Source organism: Ranitomeya imitator, chromosome 2 (assembly GCF_032444005.1).
Source record: "Ranitomeya imitator isolate aRanImi1 chromosome 2, aRanImi1.pri, whole genome shotgun sequence".
NCBI lineage: Eukaryota > Metazoa > Chordata > Amphibia > Anura > Dendrobatidae > Ranitomeya > Ranitomeya imitator.
The window spans coordinates 333,610,191-333,634,208 of NC_091283.1; the positions used below are offsets into that span (position 1 = coordinate 333,610,191).

Below are 24,018 nucleotides of genomic sequence, written 5' to 3' on the forward strand. Positions count from 1 at the left end.
GCGCGGTCAGCAAAAAACCCTTCAAAAAACCATCCTGTAATTACTTGAACTCATGTTCCAACTCATGGAACATGAGTAGCAATTACAGCCCGCTAGAGCAACCAGCAGCAAAGAAACAATTATATGCAAGCTGGACAAGACAAAAATAAAGCAAAACGTGGAACAAGAAAATCAAAAACTTAGCTTGTCCTGAAGCTTACTGAAGCCAGAAGCTGAGGTAACAAAACACTCTGATAACCTTGATAGCCGGCGGGGAAATGACAAGAAAGCCCGGTTAAATAGGAAACTCCCAAATCCTAATAGAACAGGTGGACACCAGAGACAGCAGAACACAAATCACCCAGTACCATCAGTAACCACCAGAGGGAGCCCAAAAACAGAACTCACAACACCCCCCTGGCTAAAAACATCTGCCCCCAGCCTCCCCAGAAAAGGCACATCTGGACGATGCGCCTTTTCTGGCACTTAGCCTCTCTCTTCCCAGTCCCGTGTAGCGGTGGGATATGGGGTAATGAAGGGTTAATATCACTTTGCTATTGTAAGGTGACATTAAGCCAGATTAATAATGGAGAGGTGTCAATTATGACACCTATCCAGTATTAATCCAATAGTATGAAATGGTTAATAAAACACACACATTATTAAAAAGTATTTTAATAAAATAAAGACACAGGGTGTTTTAATATTTTATTATACTCTTAATCCACCTGAAGACCCTTGTCACCTGAAACAAAGTTAAAAAAACCAAACAACAATATTCCATGCCTTCCGTCGTTCAGTCTTGTCCCACGCTGTAAATCCATCTGAAGGGGTTAAATCATTTTACACCCAGGAGGTCTGCTAATGCAGCTGTGTTCCTGGCTGTAAAACTTGGTGAATGAATGGAATGCAGGGGAATGATCTGTAGTTACCTCGAGTCGCGGTGATGCGCCCTCTGCTGGATGAACTCATATGAACTTGAGCTTGGGATCTTTTCAGAATATTTTCCCACGCTCGAGTTCATATGAGTTCATCCAGTAATTTACTTCAGAGGACGTTGGAGGTATGTTTTAGGGTATGTGCACACGTTCCGGAATTTTTGCCTTTTTTAATGCTTTTCCGCGCTAAAAACACTATAAACACGCATAAAAAAAATGCATGGATATGCATCCTATCATTTAGAATGCATTCCGCAATTTTTGTGCACATGTTGCGTTTTTTTCCGCAAAAAAAAACGCATTCCGGAAAAGGAAGCAACATGTTCATTATTTTTGCGGATTTTTTGCGGATTCCCCAATAAATTCATTATCTTGGAAAAACCGCAAAAAAATCCGCATAAAATCCGCAAAAAAAAGCGGAAAAAAAAAAACGCATGTGGATTTCTGGCAGAAATGTCTGGTTTTTGTCAGGAAATTTTTGCAAGAAATTCCTGACGTGTGCACATACACTTAGGGCAAGGATAACAAAGCTCGAAAATATTATAGCTTTTACTTGAAGAAAATTCTGCAGTGTTTACAAAAGTATATAAAAATATATTGCAAAATGAGACAATTATAGTATGTACAGAACGATTACAAAATAAAAGGGATTAAAGATGAGAAGCACTTACAGTTCTTTCAGATAATGGTAGGCCATGTGGCAGGGGAAGGGCGACACATCTCAATGCATCAGAGCAAATTGCAGCTGACTGTTAGCTGACTTCCTGGGCAAAGGACTAAATCCAAACTCAACTGGTCGTTATACCCTGTGCTTCATGACCTCACTGAGACTGCGCCCTGGAATGCCCTCCCCTTTCTGGAAGTTATGTCAAATCTTCTATTACTCATAACTCTTGGGGAGGGCTCGTGGAAGGACGACGAATGTATTATTGATCTTGTTTTGAGATTAGCGTTTTATTAAGTCTAAACATGACTTGGCTATGTGAGACGGGTAAGCAGTAATGCCTTTCTCAAATTCTGCTACTGTTGAAGCTTAGAAAAAGCACTGTGTGATGGCCCGACCAATGCAGAGGCCAAAAATGTATTTGTCCTGCTTCCAGACCTAATCTGCGCAATTATATACCAGTTTAAGAGAACAAAGGGAATACCATGAGGCTGTAGGCTGCTTTCAACCAGTTCTCTCCAGCTGCCAGGACTGAAGGGGGAGGGAATCACACACTGGAGTCTCAGGTTACAGCTATATTGTCAGCAGGGTGAGGAGAAAAGCTGGGGGGAAAGAGAGGTGGGGTCAAATCTGCTGTGTGTGTCTTGGCTGGCATGTCACTTACAAAGGCAGGAAGATGCAGCAGCCCTGAATATGTTTGTACTTTACACAGACCTAATGGGTGTAGCAGAGCTGTGTATATTCATGACAGTAACTTTAGCTTCATAGTATCAGCTCTAATCCAATGGTGAGATAGTGATTTACCCTGAAGAGTCATAGATTGTGGGGTTGTTATAAAATGTTATATTTAGGGATTTTTTGTGTTGTCTCCTTATAAGAATCACAATGCACCTTTTCCACTGATAGATACAAATGACCCAACTATGAAAGAAAGGAACCAAGGAAACATGTATCACTCTCATAGTACGGGACACACAGTATAATGTTCCCACAGTACCTCTATGCCCAATTTTAATTTGTTGCATGTAAATACGTGCTTTTCATGTAATATATGGAAGCCTTCTGGAAAAGGGTAAAAAAACATCCAGAGGGGAAAAAAACACTGTACATGGAGACTTTAGCATCAGATACTTCCTGTCTTGATGTTCTTACCAAAAAAGCTTTTCTAAAAGCCTCAAACTTCTGTGTGTGAATCAGACCTGAGATCTAACGTGATAGAAGATTACAGTGCGGCGAAGATGGGAAACCTTCATATAGACCGGCCGGTGGTGATGGAGTCAGTGACGGACTCTGGCCAAATATGTTTCTAGAGCCGTAGTAGAAGACAAAGATGTCGTCCTCATCATGAAGTAGTTATTTCTCATGTCACGTGTAATGAATATCTCCTGCAGTATTGTTAATGCTAATTCCAACGTCGGTAAATGAAACGAGAATTAGCATTATGGAAGATGAGTCTATGAGAAACGTATTCAGCTGCCAACTCCGAGAAAGAAACTGCTTGTTGTCTGTGACCTAAAATACAGCTCTGGCAAAAATAAGAGACCACTGCACAGTTTTATAAAAATCTGCTTCTCTACATGTCTGACAGCCATTCCATTCCAGTGTCAGTTGAATTCCAGCCAGAGTACATCTCATTCTACTTAATGTGCTTCTGTTTAGGTGATCACCTGAACCAAATCTTATTTAAGAAGGAAAGTATAAAAAACACTGCTGTGGTGTTCACAATCCTCTTGCAATAGGACAAGCTGGATGGCAAAACAAGTGCTAGTAATATCCAAAAAGTAATAGGAATGAAAAAATAACTTTTAACCATGCCAAAGGAGTTGAAAAGAAAAGTCTAGAGTGGAGAAAAGAAGGGCTCAATTCTGGCTTTACTAGCAGAGGGACACAGTGAGCGTTATGTTGCCTCCATCCTTAACATTTCTAAGACGGCAGTCCATTACAACAAGGTTAAGCAGCAGACATTGGGGACAACAAAGCTACAGAGGGCAAAAACTACTCTCCACTGAGCGGGATGACCATCATCTTATTCGAATGTCACTCAGCAACCGCAGGATGACATCAAGTGACCAAGAAAAGGAATGGCATATGGCAGCTGGGGTGAAGTGAATGGCGAGCACATTTCGTAACAGGCTCCTAGAGGCAGACCTCAAATCATGTAAAGGTAGAAAAAAAGCATTTCATCAATGAGAAGCAAAGGAGAGCCAGGCTGAATATTTCCAAAGACTATAAAGATTGGACCATAGAGGAGTGGAGTAAGGTAATCTCTGACGAGTATTATTTTCAGCTTTGCCCAACACCTGGTTGTCTAATGGTTACACGGAGACCTGGAGAGGCGTAAAAGCCACAGTTTCTTGCACTCACTGTGAAAATTGGTGGATGATCCGTGATGATCTGTGGATGCTTCAGCAAGGCTGGATTTGGGCAGGTTAATGTTTGCGAAGGACGTATGAATCAAGCCGCATACAAGGTTATCCAGGAAAAACAGTTGATTCCTTCTGCTTGGGCAATGTTCCCCAACTCTGAGGACTGGTTTTTCCATCTGGACAATGCGCCATGCCACACAGCTAGGTCAATCAAGGTGTGGATAAAGGACCACCACATCAAATCCCTGTCATGTCCAGCCCAATTTCCAGACCTGAACCCCATTGAAAACCTCTGGAATGTAATCAAGAGGAAGATGGATAGTCATAAGCCATCATACAAAGAAGAACTGCTTAAATTTTTGTACAAGGAGTGGCATAAGGTCACCCAAAAGCAGTGTGAAAGACTAGTGGAAAGCATGCCAAGTTGCATGAAAGCTGTGATTAAAAATCATGGTTATTCCACAAAATATTGCTTTCTGAACTCTTCCTGCGTTAAAACATTAGTATTGTTGTTTCTAAATGATTATTAACTTGTTTTTTTTTTTTTTTTTTTCATTATTAGAGGTCTGCAAGCACTGCATTTTTTTGCTGTTTTGACCATTTCTCATTTTCAGAAAATAAATTCAAAATTTATTGCTTGGAACTTTGGAGACAATATTGTCAGTAGTTTATAGAATAAAAGAACAATTTACATTTTACTCAAAAATATACATATAAAGAGAAAAATCAAACAAATTGAAAATTTTGCAGTGGTCTATTAATTTTAGCCAAAGCTGTATATAGGTTTTATTAGTAGATGTAAAGAAGAAAATTAAATACTGTAAAATCATAAATCTCCTCATCTGTTTCCCTTATTATTTTCAGTAATTATATTATTACAGTGGATTTTAATGATGTTACATCGGCTCATCTTCTTCTCATTCAGGTCTCTACAACATTGGATCCTCTCAGTGAAGATCTTCTATATAAGAGAATTTTCCTGATTTACCCATTAAGGATGGATATAGACAGAGACAAGATGGCAGAGAGGATATTACATCTCACCCTAGAGATCCTGTTCCGGCTTACTGGAGAGGTGAGAGATTCTGTTGACTTCACATTACATCATTCTTATCTATGGGAAAAACAGATGTCCAGACCTAGAGAGGTGAGAACTCTGGAAATGTCTGTAGTGAGATTTATTAATGTGTCTCTCCATAACCAGGATTACACAGTAGTGAAGAAGACCTTTAGTGAGTGCTGTCAGGACCCTGTGACTGAGAGATGGGGAAGACTCCTGAGCCCAATCACGGAGCCTCCACCTCACCCCCAGATACTTGAGGACGTCAATGACAAGAAGCTCCTAAAACTCATATACAAGTTGATTGAGCTGCTGTCTGGAGAGGTGACACTGCTGGGAATGCTGGGACATTATACAATAACGCTATGAAGGGATCGGGGGGATGACTGTATCATTGTATGTGTCAGGTTCCTATAAGGTGTCAGGATGTCGCCATCTATTTCTCCATGGAGGAGTGGGAGTATTTTGAAGGACACAAAGATCTGTACAAGGACGTCATGATGGAGGTTCCCCAGCTCCTCACATCACCAGGTAATAGACAGGACTAAATACACAAAGCCTATAATTATCTATGTGTAAAGAATGAATTCAGTCCCTGTATGTGTTTCCTCCAGATCTATCCAGTAAGAGGACAACACCAGAGAGACGTCCCCATCCTCTTCTTCTTCCACAGGACTTTAAACAAGAACATCCCAATGTTCCTCAGGATCATCAGGTAAATGGAGAGAAGGTGTCATGACATCTCCCCTATGATGTGTAGACGGTTGTGAAGGTTTTGCTTTATCCACCAGTATTATATGTTTTATACTTGTGTATTGAGAACGGTGGAGATGGCAGGATTAGGGCTGATCATAGATGTGACTTCTCCATCTATCGGTGACTTTTACAATATTTGTTTCAGGGTGAAGATCTGACCCATATTAATACTACTGAGACATTTGTGAGTGGTGATGAGTGGTGTAAAGAGGAGATTCCTACATATGACTACCCAGGTGAGTGGTAACCACTAAATACAATGAAGCAGGGTGGCTCAGTGGTTAGCACTGCAGCCTTGCATCGCTAAAGTCTTGGGTTCAAATCACACCAAGGACAACATCTGCAAGGAGTTTGTATGTTCTCCCCGTGTTTGCGTGGGTTTCCGCTGGGTACCCCGGTTTCCTCCCACATTCCACAGACATACTGATAGGGAATTTAGATTGTCATAATGTGTGCAAACTGTAATGTGTGCAAACTGTAAAGCGCTGCAGAATATGTTAGTGCTATATAAAAATAAACATTATTATTATAAGAAGTAGTTCAGCCATATCACAATCGTGTGATCACAATTTTGCCTCTAGACCACAATATTCTCCCCCACCCAAAACTTTTCAATGACTTCAATAAAAGCTCTTTCTACAGAGCTTACAATCTGGGAAACTCACCTACCAACATAAATTAGGAGACCCTGACCCTTACCTGTCCACGTTTGTAAACTACAAAACCAAATAACCGCGTACGTAGAATATGCTGACAAGTTAGAAAATCACATTAAGAAAAATATTATAATGAGTGTTATGACCTAGTGGTCAGGACAATAATGGACCTGGTGGTTAAGAGCACACGGAATGACCTGATAGTTACTGATAATAAAGGACGAGCTCTGGGACGTGGGAACTCTGCTGACCGCAATCCCTAATCCTATCAAACACACTAGAAATAGCCGTGGATTGCGCCTAACGCTCCCTATGCAACTCAGCACAGCCTAAGAAACTAGCTAGCCCTGAAGATAGAAAAATAAAGCCTACCTTGCCTCAGAGAAATTCCCCAAAGGAAAAGGCAGCCCCCCACATATAATGACTGTGAGTAAAGTTGAAAATACAAACACAGAGAGGAAATAGATTTAGCAAAGTGAGGCCCGACTTACTGAACAGACCGAGGATAGGAAAGGTTACTTTGCGGTCAGCACAAAAACCTACAAAAAGACCACGCAGAGGGCGCAAAAAGACCCTCCGCACCGACTCACGGTGCGGAGGCGCTCCCTCTGCGTCCCAGAGCTTCCAGCAAGCAAGACAACAAATTAAATAGCAAGCTGGATTGAAAAATAGCAAACCAAAGAAATACAAGCTGGAATTTAGCTTCTGATGGGAAGACAGGTCACAAGAACGATCCAGGAGTGAACTAGACCAATACTGGAACATTGACAGGTGGCCTGGAGCAAAGATCTAAGTGGAGTTAAATAGAGCAGCCAGTTAACGAATTAACCTCGTCACCTGTGAAAGGAAACTCAGAAACACCCACAGCCACCAGAGAAAGTCCATGGACAGAACCAGCCGAAGTACCATTCATGACCACAGGAGGGAGCCCGACAACAGAATTCACAACAGTACCCCCCCTCCCTTGAGGAGGGGTCACCGAACCCTCACCAGAACCCCCAGGCCGACCAGGACGAGCCAAATGAAAGGCACGAACCAGATCGGCAGCATGAACATCAGAGGCAAAAACCCAGGAATTATCTTCCTGACCATAACCCTTCCACTTGACCAGGTACTGGAGTTTCCGTCTCGAAATACGAGAATCCAAAATCTTCTCCACCACATACTCCAACTCCCCCTCGACCAACACTGGGGAAGGAGGATCAACGGATGGAACCACAGGCGCCACGTATCTCCGCAACAACGACCTATGGAACACATTATGGATGGCAAAAGAAGCAGGAAGGGCCAAACGAAATGACACAGGATTGATAACCTCAGAAATCTTATACGGACCAATGAAACGAGGCTTAAACTTAGGAGAGGAAACCTTCATAGGAACATAACGAGACGATAACCAAACCAAATCCCCAACACGAAGTCGGGGACCCACACAATGCCGGCGGTTAGCGAAACGTTGAGCCTTCTCCTGGGACAATGTCAAATTGTCCACCACATGAGTCCAAATCTGCTGCAACCTATCCACCACAGTATCTACACCAGGACAGTCCGAAGACTCAACCTGCCCTGAAGAGAAACGCGGATGGAAACCAGAATTGCAGAAAAACGGCGAAACCAAAGAAGCCGAGCTGGCCCGATTATTAAGGGCGAACTCAGCCAACGGCAAAACGGACACCCAATCATCCTGATCAGCAGAAACAAAGCATCTCAGATATGTTTCCAAAGTTTGATTAGTTCGTTCGGTTTGGCCATTTGTCTGAGGATGGAAAGCCGAGGAAAAAGACAAATCAATGCCCATCCTAGCACAAAAAGATCGCCAAAACCTCGAAACAAACTGGGAACCTCTGTCAGAAACTAAGTTCTCCGGGATACCATGTAAACGAACCACATGCTGGAAAAATAATGGCACCAAATCAGAGGAGGAAGGCAATTTAGACAAAGGTACCAAATGGACCATCTTAGAAAAGCGATCACAAACCACCCAAATGACCGACATCTTTTGAGAGACGGGGAGATCCGAAATAAAATCCATAGAAATATGCCTCTTCGGGACCGGCAAGGGCAAAAGCAACCCACTGGCACGAGAACAGCAGGGCTTAGCCCAAGCACAAGTCCCACAGGACTGCACAAAAGAACGCACATCCCGTGACAAAGACGGCCACCAAAAGGATCTAGCCACCAAATCTCTGGTACCAAAGATTCCAGGATGCCCAGCCAACACTGAACAATGAATCTCAGAGATAACTCTACTAGTCCATCTATCAGGGACAAACAGTTTCTCCGCTGGGCAACGGTCAGGTCTATCAGCCTGAAATTTTTGCAGCACCCGCCGCAAATCAGGGGAGATGGCAGACAAAATTACCCCCTCTTTGAGAATACCCGCCGGCTCAGGAACACCCGGAGAGTCAGGCACAAAACTCCTTGACAGGGCATCAGCCTTCACATTCTTAGAGCCCGGAAGGTACGAAACCACAAAATTAAAACGGGAGAAAAATAACGACCATCGAGCCTGTCTCGGATTCAACCGTTTGGCAGACTCAAGATAAGTCAAATTCTTGTGATCTGTCAAGACCACCACGCGATGCTTGGCTCCTTCAAGCCAATGACGCCACTCCTCGAATGCCCACTTCATGGCCAACAACTCTCGATTACCAACATCATAATTGCGCTCAGCAGGCGAAATCTTTCTAGAAAAGAAAGCACATGGCTTCATCACCGAGCCATCAGAACTTCTTTGCGACAAAACAGCCCCAGCTCCAATCTCAGAAGCATCAACCTCAACCTGAAACGGGAGCGAAACATCTGGCTGGCACAACACAGGGGCAGAAGAAAAACGACGCTTCAACTCCTGAAAAGCCTCTACAGCTGCAGAAGACCAATTGAGCACATTAGCACCCTTCTTGGTCAAATCAGTCAACGGTTTAGCAACACTAGAAAAATTAGCGATGAAGTGCCGATAAAAATTAGCAAAGCCCAGGAACTTTTGCAGGCTCTTCACAGATGTCGGCTGAGTCCAATCGTAAATGGCCTGGACTTTAACAGGGTCCATCTCGATAGTAGAAGGGGAAAAAATGAACCCCAAAAATGAAACCTTCTGAACTCCAAAGAGACACTTTGACCCCTTCACAAACAAGGAATTCGCACGAAGGACCTGGAACACCATTCTGACCTGCTTCACATGAGACTCCCAATCATCCGAAAAGACCAAAATATCATCCAAATACACAATCAGGAATTTATCCAGGTACTCTCGGAAGATGTCATGCATAAAGGACTGAAATACTGATGGAGCATTGGAAAGCCCGAATGGCATAACCAGGTACTCAAAATGGCCCTCGGGCATATTAAATGCTGTTTTCCATTCATCGCCTTGTTTAATACGCACAAGATTATACGCCCCTCGAAGATCTATCTTGGTGAACCAACTAGCCCCTTTAATACGAGCAAACAAATCAGACAGCAACGGCAAAGGATACTGAAATTTGACTGTAATTTTATTGAGAAGGCGGTAATCAATACAAGGTCTCAAAGAACCATCCTTCTTGGCCACAAAAAAGAACCCTGCTCCTAACGGTGATGACGACGGGCGAATATGGCCTTTCTCCAAGGATTCCTTTATATAACTCCGCATAGCGGCGTGTTCTGGCACAGATAAATTAAACAATCGGCCCTTAGAAAACTTACTACCAGGAATCAAATTAATTGCACAATCGCAATCCCTATGAGGAGGTAGGGCACTGGCTTTGGGCTCATCAAATACATCCCGATAATCCAACAAAAACTCTGGAACTTCAGAAGGAGTGGAAGATGAAATAGACAAAAATGGAACATCACCATGTACCCCCTGGCAACCCCAGCTGGACACAGACATAGATTTCCAGTCCAATACTGGATTATGAACCTGTAGCCATGGCAACCCCAAAACGACCACATCATGCAGATTATGCAACACCAGAAAGCGGATATCCTCCTGTTGTGCAGGAGCCATGCACATGGTCAATTGGGTCCAGTACTGAGGCTTATTCTTAGCCAAAGGCGTAGCATCAATTCCTCTCAATGGAATAGGATACTGCAAGGGCTCCAAGAAAAAACCACAGCGCCTAGCATACTCCAAGTCCATCAAATTCAGGGCAGCGCCTGAATCCACAAATGCCATAACAGAATAGGATGACAAAGAACAAATCAGAGTAACGGACAATAGAAATTTAGACTCTACCGTACCAATGGTGTCAGACCTAGCGAACCGCTTAGTGCGCTTAGGACAATCGGAGATAGCATGAGTGGAATCACCACAGTAAAAACATAGCCCATTCCGACATCTGTGTTCTTGCCGTTCAGCTCTGGTCAAAGTCCTATCACATTGCATAGGCTCAGGCCCATGCTCAGATAGTACCGCCAAATGGTGCACATCTTTACACTCACGCAAGCGTCGATCGATCTGAATGGCCAAAGACATAGACTCATTCAGACCAGCAGGCATGGGAAATCCCACCATGACATCCTTAAGGGCTTCAGAGAGACCCTTTCTGAAGATTGCTGCCAGGGCACATTCATTCCACTGAGTGAGCACAGACCACTTTCTAAACTTCTGACAATATATCTCTACCTCATCCTGACCCTGACACAGAGCCAGCAAGATTTTCTCTGCCTGATCCACTGAATTAGGTTCGTCATAAAGCAATCCAAGCGCCAGGAAAAAGGCATCAACATCACGCAATGCCGGATCTCCTGGCGCAAGGGAAAATGCCCAGTCTTGAGGGTCACCGCGTAACAAAGAAATAATGATCTTTACTTGTTGAACAGGGTCACCTGAGGAGCGAGGTTTCAAGGCAAGAAACAATTTACAATTATTTTTGAAACTCAAGAACTTAGATCTATCACCAAAAAACAAATCAGGAATTGGAATCCTAGGCTCTGACATCGGATTCTGAACCACAAAATCTTGAATTTTTTGTACACTTATAGTGAGATTATCCATCAAAGAGGACAGACCTTGAATGTCCATGTCTACACCTGTGTTCTGAACCACCCAGATGTAAAGGGGAAAAGAGAGACAGAACACACTGCAAAGAAAAAAAAATGGTCTCAGAACTTCTCTTATCCCTCTATTGAGATGCATTAGTACTTTGGGCCACCTGTACTGTTATGACCTAGTGGTCAGGACAATAATGGACCTGGTGGTTAAGAGCACACGGAATGACCTGGTAGTTACTGATAATAAAGGACAAGCTCTGGGACGTGGGAACTCTGCTGACCGCAATCCCTAATCCTATCAAACACACTAGAAATAGCCGTGGATTGCGCCTAACGCTCCCTATGCAACTCAGCACAGCCTAAGAAACTAACTAGCCCTGAAGATAGAAAAATAAAGCCTACCTTGCCTCAGAGAAATTCCCCAAAGGAAAAGGCAGCCCCCCACATATAATGACTGTGAGTAAAGATGAAAATACAAACACAGAGATGAAATAGATTTAGCAAAATGAGGCCCGACTTACTGAACAGACCGAGGATAGGAAAGGTTACTTTGCGGTCAGCACAAAAACTTACAAAAAGACCACGCAGAGGGCGCAAAAAGACCATCCGCACCAACTCACGGTGCGGAGGCGCTCCCTCTGCGTCCCAGAGCTTCCAGCAAGCAAGACAACAAATTAAATAGCAAGCTGGACAGAAAAATAGCAAACCAAAGAAATACAAGCTGGAACTTAGCTTCTGATGGGAAGACAGGTCACAAGAACGATCCAGGAGTGAACTAGACCAATACTGGAACATTGACAGGTGGCCTGGAGCAAAGATCTAAGTGGAGTTAAATAGAGCAGCCAGTTAACGAATTAACCTCGTCACCTGTGAAAGGAAACTCAGAAACACCCACAGCCACCAGAGAAAGTCCATGGACAGAACCAGCCGAAGTACCATTCATGACCACAGGAGGGAGCCCGACAACAGAATTCACAACAAATGAGCCTCTAAGACAGGGGTGAGGAATCTTTTTTTCTGCCAAGGGCCATTTGGATATTCATACTTTCCTTTGGGGGCCGTACAAACTCTGCCCACAAAGTACATCCTTATTCTAGCAGTGGTTTAACCCCTTAATGACCGCCAATACGTCTTTTAACTGACCTGAGATATAAGAGAATAGCCTCCCCATACAGATGACAATCCAGCATCTGTCGGTTGTACACTATAGCTGACAACTTGCTGTACCAGCCACGATCAGTATTTGCACCATCTAAGTATGTTTAACCCCTTAGATGCTGCTGTCAATAGTGACTACATCATTATAAATGGTTAACAGAGTGTGGGGGCTTCTTCTTTGTCACAATTGGTGCCCTTAGGTCATGATTTTGTTGTCCTGATGTTTGCCATGGTAATTCATGACCAAATAGCGGCCTTAGAGTCTGACGGCTGTAGTAATCTGTTTAGAAGTTAGCGACATTTAGGTGGTAAAAATACACATTTTCATTTCTGTCATACCACTTTGCATTAATTCCTGTAAAGCACCTGAAGGGTGAATAAACTACCTGACAGCAGTTTTCAATATGTTTAGGGGTGCTGTTTTTAAAATGGTATCACGTTTGTGGGTTTCCCAATATATGGGACCCCTAAAGTCACTTCAAACATGGATAAGTCCCTAAAAAAATAAATTTTGTAAATTTCTTTGAAAAAATGAAAAATTGCTGCTACATTTTTAAACCTCCTAAAATGCTAACAAAATAAAATACCATTTTACAAATGGTGCTGATGTAAAGCAGACATGTGGGAAATGTTATTTATTAATGGTTTGCTGTTGTATGACTATCTGGATTAAAGGGATAATCATTCAAATTTAGAAAATTGCTAATTTTTTAACATTTTTCTCAAATTTTTGATATTTTTTATAAATAAACACAAAAAATGTTGAACAAAATTCACCATTATCATAAAGTATATTGTGTCACGAAAAAACAATCTCAAAATCACTGGGATTTGTTGAAGCGTTGCAGAGTTATTACCACATAAAGTGACACTGGCCAGATTTAAAAAATTTGGCTCGGTCACTAAGGGGTTAAGGACGTAATCTTTCATTGCATGCCCTTCAGTGTTCAGTAGTGAACACAGCATGTGTGTGCTAACAGCAAGAAGAAACTAATGAGCTTGTGACAATCAAAATACAGCTCATTGCCCAAGAATGCGGTCCCTGAGAATCTGCTCTGAGGCCTGATAAAAGGTAATTGAGGGCCGTAAATGGCCTTGGGGTCTGAGGGTCCCCACCCCTGCTCTAAGAGAAAGCGGAGGGTAATGATGTTATTTCGTTTGTACTGGCAATTCTGACGTCCAAGTGTGGTCCTTCTCCCTCCTGCAGGCAAAGACGTCAACATGCTCAACGTCCCGGCCAATCGGCAATGTACAGTACAGACCAAAAGTTTGGACACACCTTCTCATTTAAAGATTATTCTGTATTTTCATGACTATGAAAATTGTAAATTCACACTGAAGGCATCAAAACTATTAATTAACACATGTGGATTTATATACTTAACAAAAAAGTGTGAAACAACTGAAAATATGTCTTATATTCTAGGTTCTTCAAAGTAGCCACCCTTTGCTTTGATAAATGCTTTGCACACTCTTGGCATTCTCTTGATGAGCTTCAAGAGGTAGTCACCGGAAATGGTTTTCACTTCACAGGTGTGCCCTGTCAGGTTTAATAAGGGGGATTTCTTGCCTTATAAGTGGGGTTGGGACCATCAGTTGTGTTGAGCAGAAGTCTGGTGGATACACAGCTGATTGTCCTACTGAATAGACTGTTAGAATTTGTATTATGGCAAGAAAAAAGCAGCTAAGTAAAGAAAAATGTGTGGCCATCATTACTTTAAGAAATGAAGGTCAGTCAGTCCGAAAAATTGGGAAAACTTTGAAAGTGTCCACAAGTGCAATGGCAAAAACCATCAAGTTCTGCAAAGAAATTGGTTACCATGAGGACAGCCCCAGGAAAGGAAAACCAAGAGTCACCTCTGCTTCTGATGATAAGTTTATCTGAGTCACCAGCCTCAGAAATCGCAGGTTAACAGCAGCTCAAATTAGAGACCATGTCAATGCCACACAGAGTTCTAGCAGCAGACACATCTTTACAACAACTTTTAAGAGGAGACGTTGTGCAGCAGACCTTCATGGTAAAATAGCTGCTAGGAAACCACTGCTAAGGACAGGCAACAAGCAGAAGAGATTTGTTTGAGCTAAAGAACACAAGGAATGGACATTAGACCAGTGGAAATCTGTGCTTTGGTCTGATGAGTCCAAATTTGAAATCTTTGGTTCCAACCACCGTGTCTTTGTGCGATGCAGAAAAGGTGAACGGATGGACTCTACATGACTGGTTCCCACCGTGAAGGAGGAGGAGGTGTGATGGTGTGGGGGTGCTTTGCTGGTGACACTGTTGGGGATTTATTCAAAATTGAAGGCATACTGAACAAGCATGGCTACCACAGCATCTTGCAGCAGCATGCTATTCCATCCGGTTTGCGTTTAGTTGAACCATCATTTATTTTTCAACAGGACAATGACCCCAAACACATCTCCAGGCTGTGTAAGGGCTATTTGACCAAGAAGGAGAGTGATGGGATGCTACTCCAGATGACCTGGCCTCCACAGTCACCAGACATGAACCCAGTCGAGATGGTTTGGGGTGAGCTGGACCGCACAGTGAAGGCAAAAGGGCCAACAAGTGCTAAGCATCTCTGTGAACTCCTTCAAGATTGTTGGAAGACCATTCCCAGTGACTACCTCTTGAAACTCATTAAGAGAATGCCAAGAGTGTGCAAAGCAGTCATCAAAGCAAAAGGTGGCTACTTTGAAGAACCTAGAATATAAGACATAATTTCAGTTGTTTCACACTTTTTTGGTAAGTATATAATTCCACATGTGTTAATTCATAGTTTTGATGCCTTCAGTGTGAATGTACAGTTTTCACAGTCATGAAAATACAGAAAAATCAGAAAAATCTTTAAATGAGAAGGTGTCCAAACTTTTGGTCTGTACTGTATGTAATAGTTTGCTCATGCCATGAATCCTTCAAATCCCAATGTCTCTTAGCATTCAGCGTTATACCAAGAGATGTCTTGTCAGAGAGATGAGCAAAGAAAGATTCTGTCCTATCTGCCTACAGTAAATACTCATTTGGAAACCCTGAAGTCGGCTGCTTCATCCACTCCAGCCCAAATTGCAGCAACTGGTGCCGTGACTACTCAGTCTGGAACTTATGCTCCTGGAGCTAATTCTCGTCTGTTTGCTCTGCTTCGTCACGTTACAAAGGGAATCCTAAGCAGTGCTGTAGGTTCCTAAACCAGTGCATGATGCACTATGAACTATTGGCCCATTAGTTTCCCCCTGATCTGGCTAAAATGGGATTGCTAATGTCTCAAATAGCAGGAGTGGCCCTAGCGTGGATCACCCCCTTGTAGGAGAGGGAACCCTATGATCTTGGACCTGCAAGTCTTTCTGGTAGCCTTCCATAAAGAATTTGATGTACTGGGTCATGTATCATCCTTTCAACTTCTCTTCTCAAACTTCGTCAGTGAGTTCTGAGTCACACTGGGTGACTGAGAAGCCAAGTGCACAACAATGAGAAGAGGGTGGGGAGGCCCAAACATGAGGAAAGGGGGAAGTGGAGACCAATAGGCAAATCTGAATACACCCTGTCTCCCCTAACATCCCTAAAAGGTTCCGTACCTATCGCCGGAGCCTAATCCCTGACTGCCCCAAGCGAAAGGCCCTGGATAGGGATGGTATGGTATGAGAACTAGTCTTCCCCCACCACAACTAACGACAAATAAGGTAAACAAACAAGGAAATACACTTAGCTTGAGAAGACACCAAAGAGATCACGCCAGCTATCCTTCCAAGAGAACGCCAAGAAGGAACTAGTCCACTACTAGTACTTTCAACTGGACAGAGGGAAATGGAACTATCACTTACTGAAGCGGCTAAGGTATTTAAACATCCAGCAAAGGGTGTGCTAATCAGCAGCTGACGGTGAAAATCACTGCTAGGTCCTACACATCCGTGACAGTGTGAAGGAGAGAATGGCTAATGAAATCAATTATTAAACCTATATAAGTCAGTTCAGATATGGGGTAGCAAGATGGCGTCCTGAGCAGCATCTTGGTAGGAATTTTTGAAATGTGATGAAGTCACTGGACATTGAACTGAATACCATATATGGAAGTGGAGTTGGAATGGACCAATCATAAAGTTACACTAGCTGATCAGAAGTTGTGCAACACCCATTTCCTGCCTGTAGAATGGTTCTTTGTCCTGAAAATAAAGTTTCAGTTGTGTGCCATCTTTGGCTAAGAGAGGAGTGTGGATCAGTCTCTGTGTATTTGATACATTCTTTGGCCTCTTAAGTGCGCACTCAGCTTAAATTTGGTCAGGTACAAGCAATCATATAGATCTCACTTTAAGGGATCACCCTCACAACGGTACCCCCTTTGTGCAAGTGGCCTCTGGACACTCAGGACCTGGTTTCTCAGGATGAGAGGCATGGAACTAACGAACCAGCCTAGGGGCATTCACCTCTGATGCAGAAACCCATATTCTCTCTTCTGGACCATAACCCCTCCAGTGCACCAAGTACTGCAGGGAACAACACACAAGACAGGAATCAAGAATCTAAATTTGGGACTCCAAATTATCCTAAAAATAAGGATTGGGGGCGACAGGAGAAAGGACTCAAGAAGTTCAGCATATTTCTTGACCAGAGACCTGTGGAACACATTGTGGATTTTATGAGCTTGAGGTTACTCATGAAGAAAAGCTGCAGGGTTAATGACAGAGATTATTTTATAGGGACCAATAAACCTAGGTCCCAGCTTCAGGAAGGGATCTTCAACTTGATATTCCTGGTTAACAACCACACAAAGTCATTCACACTTAGGTCTGGACCTGGCGAGCGTTTCCTGCCAGCCAATATATATAATAATAATAATAATAATTTTATTTATATAGCGCCAACAAATTCCGCAGCGCTTTACAAGTTATAGAGGGGATTTGTACAGACAATAGACATTACAGCATAAGAAAAATCACAGTTCAAAATAGATACCAAGAGGAGTTAGGGCCCTGCTCGCAAGCTTACAAACTAAGAGGAAAAAGGGGAGACTCGAGAGGTGGATGGTAACAATTTCTTTCGTTGTTCGGACCAGCCATAGTGTAAGGATCGAGTGCTCATGTAAAGCTGCATGAACCAGTTAACAGTCTTAAGTATGTAACAGTACAGACACACAGGGCTATTAACTGCATAAAGTGTATGAGAACATGATGCGAGGAACCTGATTTTGGTTTAACTTATATGAATGGGCCACACTAGGATAGTTAGGTTAATGCGTTGAGGCGGTAGGCCAGTCTGAACAAATGCATTATTAGGGCACGCTTAAAACTGTTGGGATTGGGGATTAATCGTATTAACCTGGGTAGTGCATTCCAAAGAACTGGCGAAGCACATGAAAAGTCTTGGAGATGGGAGTGGGAGGTTCTGATTATTGAGGAAGCTAACCTCAGGTCATTAGCAGAACGGAGAGCACGGGTAGGGTGGTAGACTGAGGCCAAGGAGGAGATGTAGGGTGGTGCTGAGCCATGGAGTGCTTTGTGGATGAGGGTAGTAGTTTTGTACTGGATTCTTGAGTGGATGGGTAACCAGTGTAATGACTGGCACAAGGTAGAGGCATCGGTGTAATGGTTGGTGAGGAATATGATCCTGGCTGCAGCATTCAGGACAGATTGGAGCGGGGAGAGTTTGGTAAGAGGGAGGCCGATTAGTAGAGAGTTACAATAGTCCAGACGGGAATGAATAAGTGAAACAGTAAGAGTTTTTGTAGAGTCGAAAGTAAGAAAAGGGCGAATTCTAGAAATGTTTTTGAGATGCAAATCAGAAGAGCGAGCCAATGATCTCTAGTTTGGCATAAAGCTGGTTATCCCTTAATGTCTGAAGCACCTGTTTTACATGCCTCTGATGTGTCACCTAATCAGGTGAATAAACCAAAATATCATCCAGATAGACCACCACAAACCTGCCCACCAAATGATGGAAAATATAATTTATGAAATGCTGGAACACTGCCCGTGCATTAGTCAGACCGAAAGGCATAACCAGGCTCTCGAAATGTTCTTCAGGGATATTGAATGCAGTTTTCCATTCATCCCCTTCCCTCATTTTTACCAGGTTATAGGCCCCCTTAAAACCAACTTGGAGAAAACCTTAGCTCCCACAACCTGGTTGAATAAATCAGGAATCAGAGGAAGAGAATATGGATCTCAGATAGTAATTAGATTTAATTCCCAGAAATCTAAACTGGGACGGAGATAGCTATTTTTCGTCTTCAAGAAAAAGAACTCTGCCACCACGGTCGAAGATGAAGGTCTGATATGTCCCTTTTCAAGACTCACCGCAATAAAATATTTCATGGCTTGTCTCTCAGGGTCGGAAAGACTGTACAGTCCGGACATGGGTAGTTAATAGTCCTGGAGTCAGGTTAATAGAACAGTCTTATGCACGGAAAGGCAAATCCTGACACCCTTTCTCACAAAATACGTCCTCAAAACCAGACAAAAACACAGAGGTAAGGTCCCTGTAGATACTGCAGAAAGGGAAATGTTTACGCAGTTCTCATGGCAGAAATCTCCCCATTCCACCATTTCTCTGGATTGCCAATCCACTATTGGATTATGTTTCACCAACCAGGGTAAACCTAGTACAATTGGAGTGGGGAGACCCTCCAGGACATAACAAGAAACTACCTCATAATGCAAAAACCCCACCTTTAGTCTTATGTTATGAATAGTCTGTGTCAAAGCTCTCTGTGCAAATGGCGCTAAGTTGATGGTGTAAATAGGAATGAGCTTAGCTAAGGTAGAGCAAGCATGCCCATGAGTTCTAGCACACTCAGCATCATCCATCCTGACTCCAGCTCCACTGTCTCCAAACACAGAAATTCAGTCCTGCTCTCTAGCACCACCTCTGCTGTCAGGACAAACCGAGAATTACAGGTTGATGATGAGCGTACCCTTGATTATCCAACTCCAGACTCCCAAGGGTTAATCAAGTCTTTTTTAGCTTAGGTATCAAAGGACAGGCCCAAAGAAATTGTCCCTTTCTCCCATAAAAGAAACACATGCCCTTTTTCTTGTGAATCTCAGGGAAGACATATGACGCAGAAGCACCTCCTAACTGCATAGGTTCCTCTAACTCCACAAGTACTGGTTCACCCCCAAACCGTTCCCCATGACACAGGAGTATTGTCCTGGAAAGAGGGCTCTGGAGAATGGGGTCTGTCCCATCTATCCCAAAGGCGTCTGTCCACACGTATAGCCAATGACATGGCAGCCTCCAAGGACTCTGGAGTTTCGTACTCTGCCAAAGCATCTTTCAACCTTTCTGTAAGGCCTTGACAAAATTGGCTTCTATGAGCTGGGTCATTCCATTTGGTATCTGTTGCCCACCTGTGGAATTCAGAACTCTTTTTAAGTCTCCACTGAACAATTCCCCTGCTGAAGGCGACGCAGCCTGGATTCAGCCAAGGAAATGCAGTTAGGATCATCATAGATAAGGGCTAAAGCCCCCAGTCTAAAGCTGCTGCCATTGTTACTGATCCTCAGAACGCAGGTCAGTCACTTCCTGTGAAAACCTCTGCAGCTGCTCCGCCAGCACAGAAACAGTATCCATGAATCCAGAAAAAGAAAAAAACACAGAAAAAAAGTGTCAGTTTTTTTGTTTTCTAATAAATGTGTACGGTCGGTGATAATGTCACGCTGGGTGACTGAGAAGTTAGGTGCACAACAACGGGAAGGAGTGTCATGATCCCAATGGCAGGGGATCACAAAAGGACTAGCACAAAAACAAAACAAGCTCTAGGGTGATGGAACCTGAGCTGACCGCGATCCTGAACCTAAACACACAACTAGCAGTAGCCGGGGAACGTGCCTACGATGATTCCTAGACGTCTTGCGCCAGCCGAAGGATTAACTTCCCCTATTAGAAGAAACACAGACCTCACTTGCCTCCAGAGAAACACCCCACAGAAATAGCAGCCCCCCACATGTAATAACGGTGAAATGAGAGGAAAGCACATACGTAGTTATGAAAAATAGAATCAGCAAAAATGAGGCCCGCTAAAGCTAGATAGCAGAGGATACAAAAGTGAACTGCGCGGTCAGCGAAAAACCCTTCAAAAAACCATCCTGAAATTACTTGAACTCATGTGCCAACTCATGGAACATGAGGAGTAATTTCAGCCCACTAGAGCAACCAGCAGCAAGGAATCACATATCTGCAAGCTGGACTAAGACAAAAATTAAGCAAAACGTGGAACAGGAAAATCAAAACTTAGCTTGTCCTGAAGATAACAGACGCAGGTAGCAGAGGTAAAAAGACACGCTGATTACATTGATAGCCGGCGAGGAAATGACAAAACAGCCAGGTTAAATAGGAAACTCCCATAACCTGATGGAACAGGTGGACACCAGAGACCGCAGAGAACACAAGTCACCCAGTACCATCAGTAACCACCAGAGGGAGCCCAAAAACAGAACTCACAACAGTACCCCCCCCTTGAGGAGGGGTCACCGAACCCTCACGAGAACCACCAGGGCGACCAGGATGAGCCCTATGAAAAGCACGGACCAAATTGGCAGCATGAACATCAGAGGCAATCACCCAAGAATTATCCTCCTGACCATAACCCTTCCACTTGACCAAATACTGGAGTTTCCGTCTGGAAACACGAGAATCCAAGATCTTCTCCACAACATACTCCAATTCACCCTCCACCAGCACCGGAGCAGGAGGCTCAAGCGAAGGAACAACAGGTACCTCATACTTCCGCAACAACGACCGATGGAACACATTATGAATAGCAAACGATGCCGGGAGATCCAAACGAAACGACACAGGGTTAAGAATTTCCAAGATCCTATAGGGACCGATGAACCGAGGCTTGAACTTAGGAGAAGAGACCTTCATAGGAACAAAACGAGAAGACAACCACACCAAGTCCCCAATAAGAAGTCGAGGACCCACGTGGCGACGGCGATTAGCAAACTGCTGAGCCCTCTCCTGGGACAACTTCAAATTGTCCACCACATGACTCCAAATCTGATGCAACCTATCCACCACCATGTCCACTCCAGGACAATCAGAAGACTCCACCTGACCAGAGGAAAAACGAGGATGAAACCCCGAATTACAAAAGAAAGGAGAAACCAAGGTAGCAGAACTAGCCCGATTATTAAGGGCAAACTCGGCAAGCGGCAAAAAGGAAACCCAGTCATCTTGATCAGCAGAAACAAAACACCTTAAATAAGTTTCTAAAGTCTGATTAGTTCGTTCCGTCTGGCCATTCGTCTGGGGATGGAATGCAGACGAAAAGGACAAATCAATGCCCATCTTAGCACAGAACGTCCGCCAAAATCTAGACACAAACTGGGATCCCCTGTCAGAAACGATGTTCTCCGGAATGCCATGCAAACGGACCACGTTTTGAAAAAACAGAGGGACCAACTCAGAGGAGGAAGGTAACTTAGGCAAGGGTACCAGATGAACCATCTTAGAAAAGCGGTCACACACAACCCATATGACGGACATTTTTTGAGAGACCGGGAGATCCGAAATAAAGTCCATGGAAATGTGCATCCAAGGCCTCTTCGGGATAGGCAAAGGTGACAACAATCCACTGGCCCGAGAACAGCAAGGCTTAGCCCGAGCGCAAACTCCACAAGACTGCACGAAAGAACGCACATCCCTCGACAAGGAAGGCCACCAAAAAGACCTGGCCACCAAGTCTCTAGTACCAAATATTCCAGGATGACCTGCCAACACAGAAGAATGGACCTCGGAGATGACTCTACTGGTCCAATTATCCGGAACAAACAGTCTTTCCGGCGGACAACGATCAGGTTTATCCGCCTGAAACTCCTGCAAAGCACGTCGCAAGTCTGGGGAGACAGCCGACAAAATCACCCCATCCCTAAGGATACCAGTGGGCTCAGAATTTCCAGGGGAGTCAGGCACAAAACTCCTAGAAAGAGCATCCGCCTTCACATTCTTTGAACCTGGCAGGTATGAAACCACAAAATTGAAACGGGAGAAAAACAGTGACCAACGAGCCTGTCTAGGATTCAGACGCTTGGCAGACTCAAGGTACATCAGATTTTTGTGATCAGTCAAGACCACCACACGATGTCTAGCACCCTCAAGCCAATGACGCCACTCCTCAAATGCCCACTTCATGGCCAAAAGCTCCCGATTACCAACATCATAATTCCGTTCAGCGGGCGAAAATTTTCTAGAAAAGAACGCACATGGCTTCATCACTGAGCCATCGGAGCTTCTCTGTGACAAAACCGCCCCCGCTCCGATCTCGGAAGCATCAACCTCAACCTGAAAAGGAAGCGACGTATCTGGCTGACGCAACACAGGAGCAGAAGAAAACCGGCGCTTAAGTTCGTGAAAGGCCTCCACAGCCACAGGAGACCAATCAGTAACATCAGCACCCTTCTTAGTCAAATCCGTGAAAGGCTTAACAACACTAGAAAAATTAGTTATGAAGCGACGATAAAAATTAGCAAAGCCCAAGAACTTCTGTAGACTCTTAAGAGATGTAGGCTGCGTCCAGTCACAAATAGCCTGTACCTTGACGGGATCCATCTCAATAGTAGAAGGGGAAAAAATATACCCCAAAAAAGAAATCTTCTGGACTCCAAAGAGACATTTAGAACCCTTTACAAACAAAGAATTGGCCCGCAGGACCTGAAACACCTTCCTGACCTGCTGAACATGAGACTCCCAGTCATCAGAAAAAACCAAAACATCATCCAAATACACGATAATAAATTTATCCAGATATTCACGGAAAATATCGTGCATAAAAGACTGGAAGACAGAAGGAGCATTAGAAAGTCCAAAAGGCATCACCATATACTCGAAATGGCCCTCAGGCGTATTAAATGCGGTTTTCCACTCATCACCCTGCCTTATCCGCACAAGATTATACGCACCCCGAAGATCAATCTTAGTGAACCATTTAGCCCCCTTAATGCGAGCGAACAAATCAGTCAACAATGGCAAAGGATACTGATATTTGACTGTAATCTTATTCAAAAGACGATAATCTATGCAAGGCCTCAAGGAACCATCTTTTTTGGCCACGAAAAAAAAACCTGCTCCCAAAGGGGACGAAGATGGACGGATATGTCCCTTTTCCAAGGACTCTTTAACATAATTCCGCATAGCAGTATGCTCTGGCACTGACAGATTGAACAAACGACCTTTAGGGAATTTACTGCCAGGAATCAAATCTATAGCACAATCGCAATCCCTGTGAGGAGGAAGCGAACTGAGCTTAGGCTCCTCAAAAACCTCCCGATAATCAGACAAAAATACCGGAACCTCAGAAGGAGTAGATGAAGCGATAGAAATCGGAGATGCATCATCATGAACCCCCTGACATCCCCAGCTTAACACAGACATTGTTTTCCAGTCCAGGACTGGGTTATGAGTTTGTAACCATGGCAGATCAAGCACTAAGACATCATGTAAATTATACAGTACCAGGAAGCGAATCACCTCCTG

General features: G+C 43.7%; 1 protein-coding gene across 2 annotated transcripts in view; it reads left to right on the forward strand.

Annotated features, from left to right (window-relative positions):
• Positions 1 to 24,018, forward strand: part of LOC138663600 (oocyte zinc finger protein XlCOF22-like) — a 107,335-nt gene that overhangs the window by 68,507 nt on the left and 14,810 nt on the right. For both annotated transcript variants that reach the window (XM_069749862.1, XM_069749863.1), the window contains 5 exons: positions 4,873 to 5,022; positions 5,152 to 5,331; positions 5,415 to 5,538; positions 5,622 to 5,722; positions 5,909 to 5,999. In XM_069749862.1, coding sequence (XP_069605963.1) covers positions 4,873 to 5,022; positions 5,152 to 5,331; positions 5,415 to 5,538; positions 5,622 to 5,722; positions 5,909 to 5,999 — 646 coding nt within the window. The remainder of the gene's footprint in view (positions 1 to 4,872; positions 5,023 to 5,151; positions 5,332 to 5,414; positions 5,539 to 5,621; positions 5,723 to 5,908; positions 6,000 to 24,018) is intronic.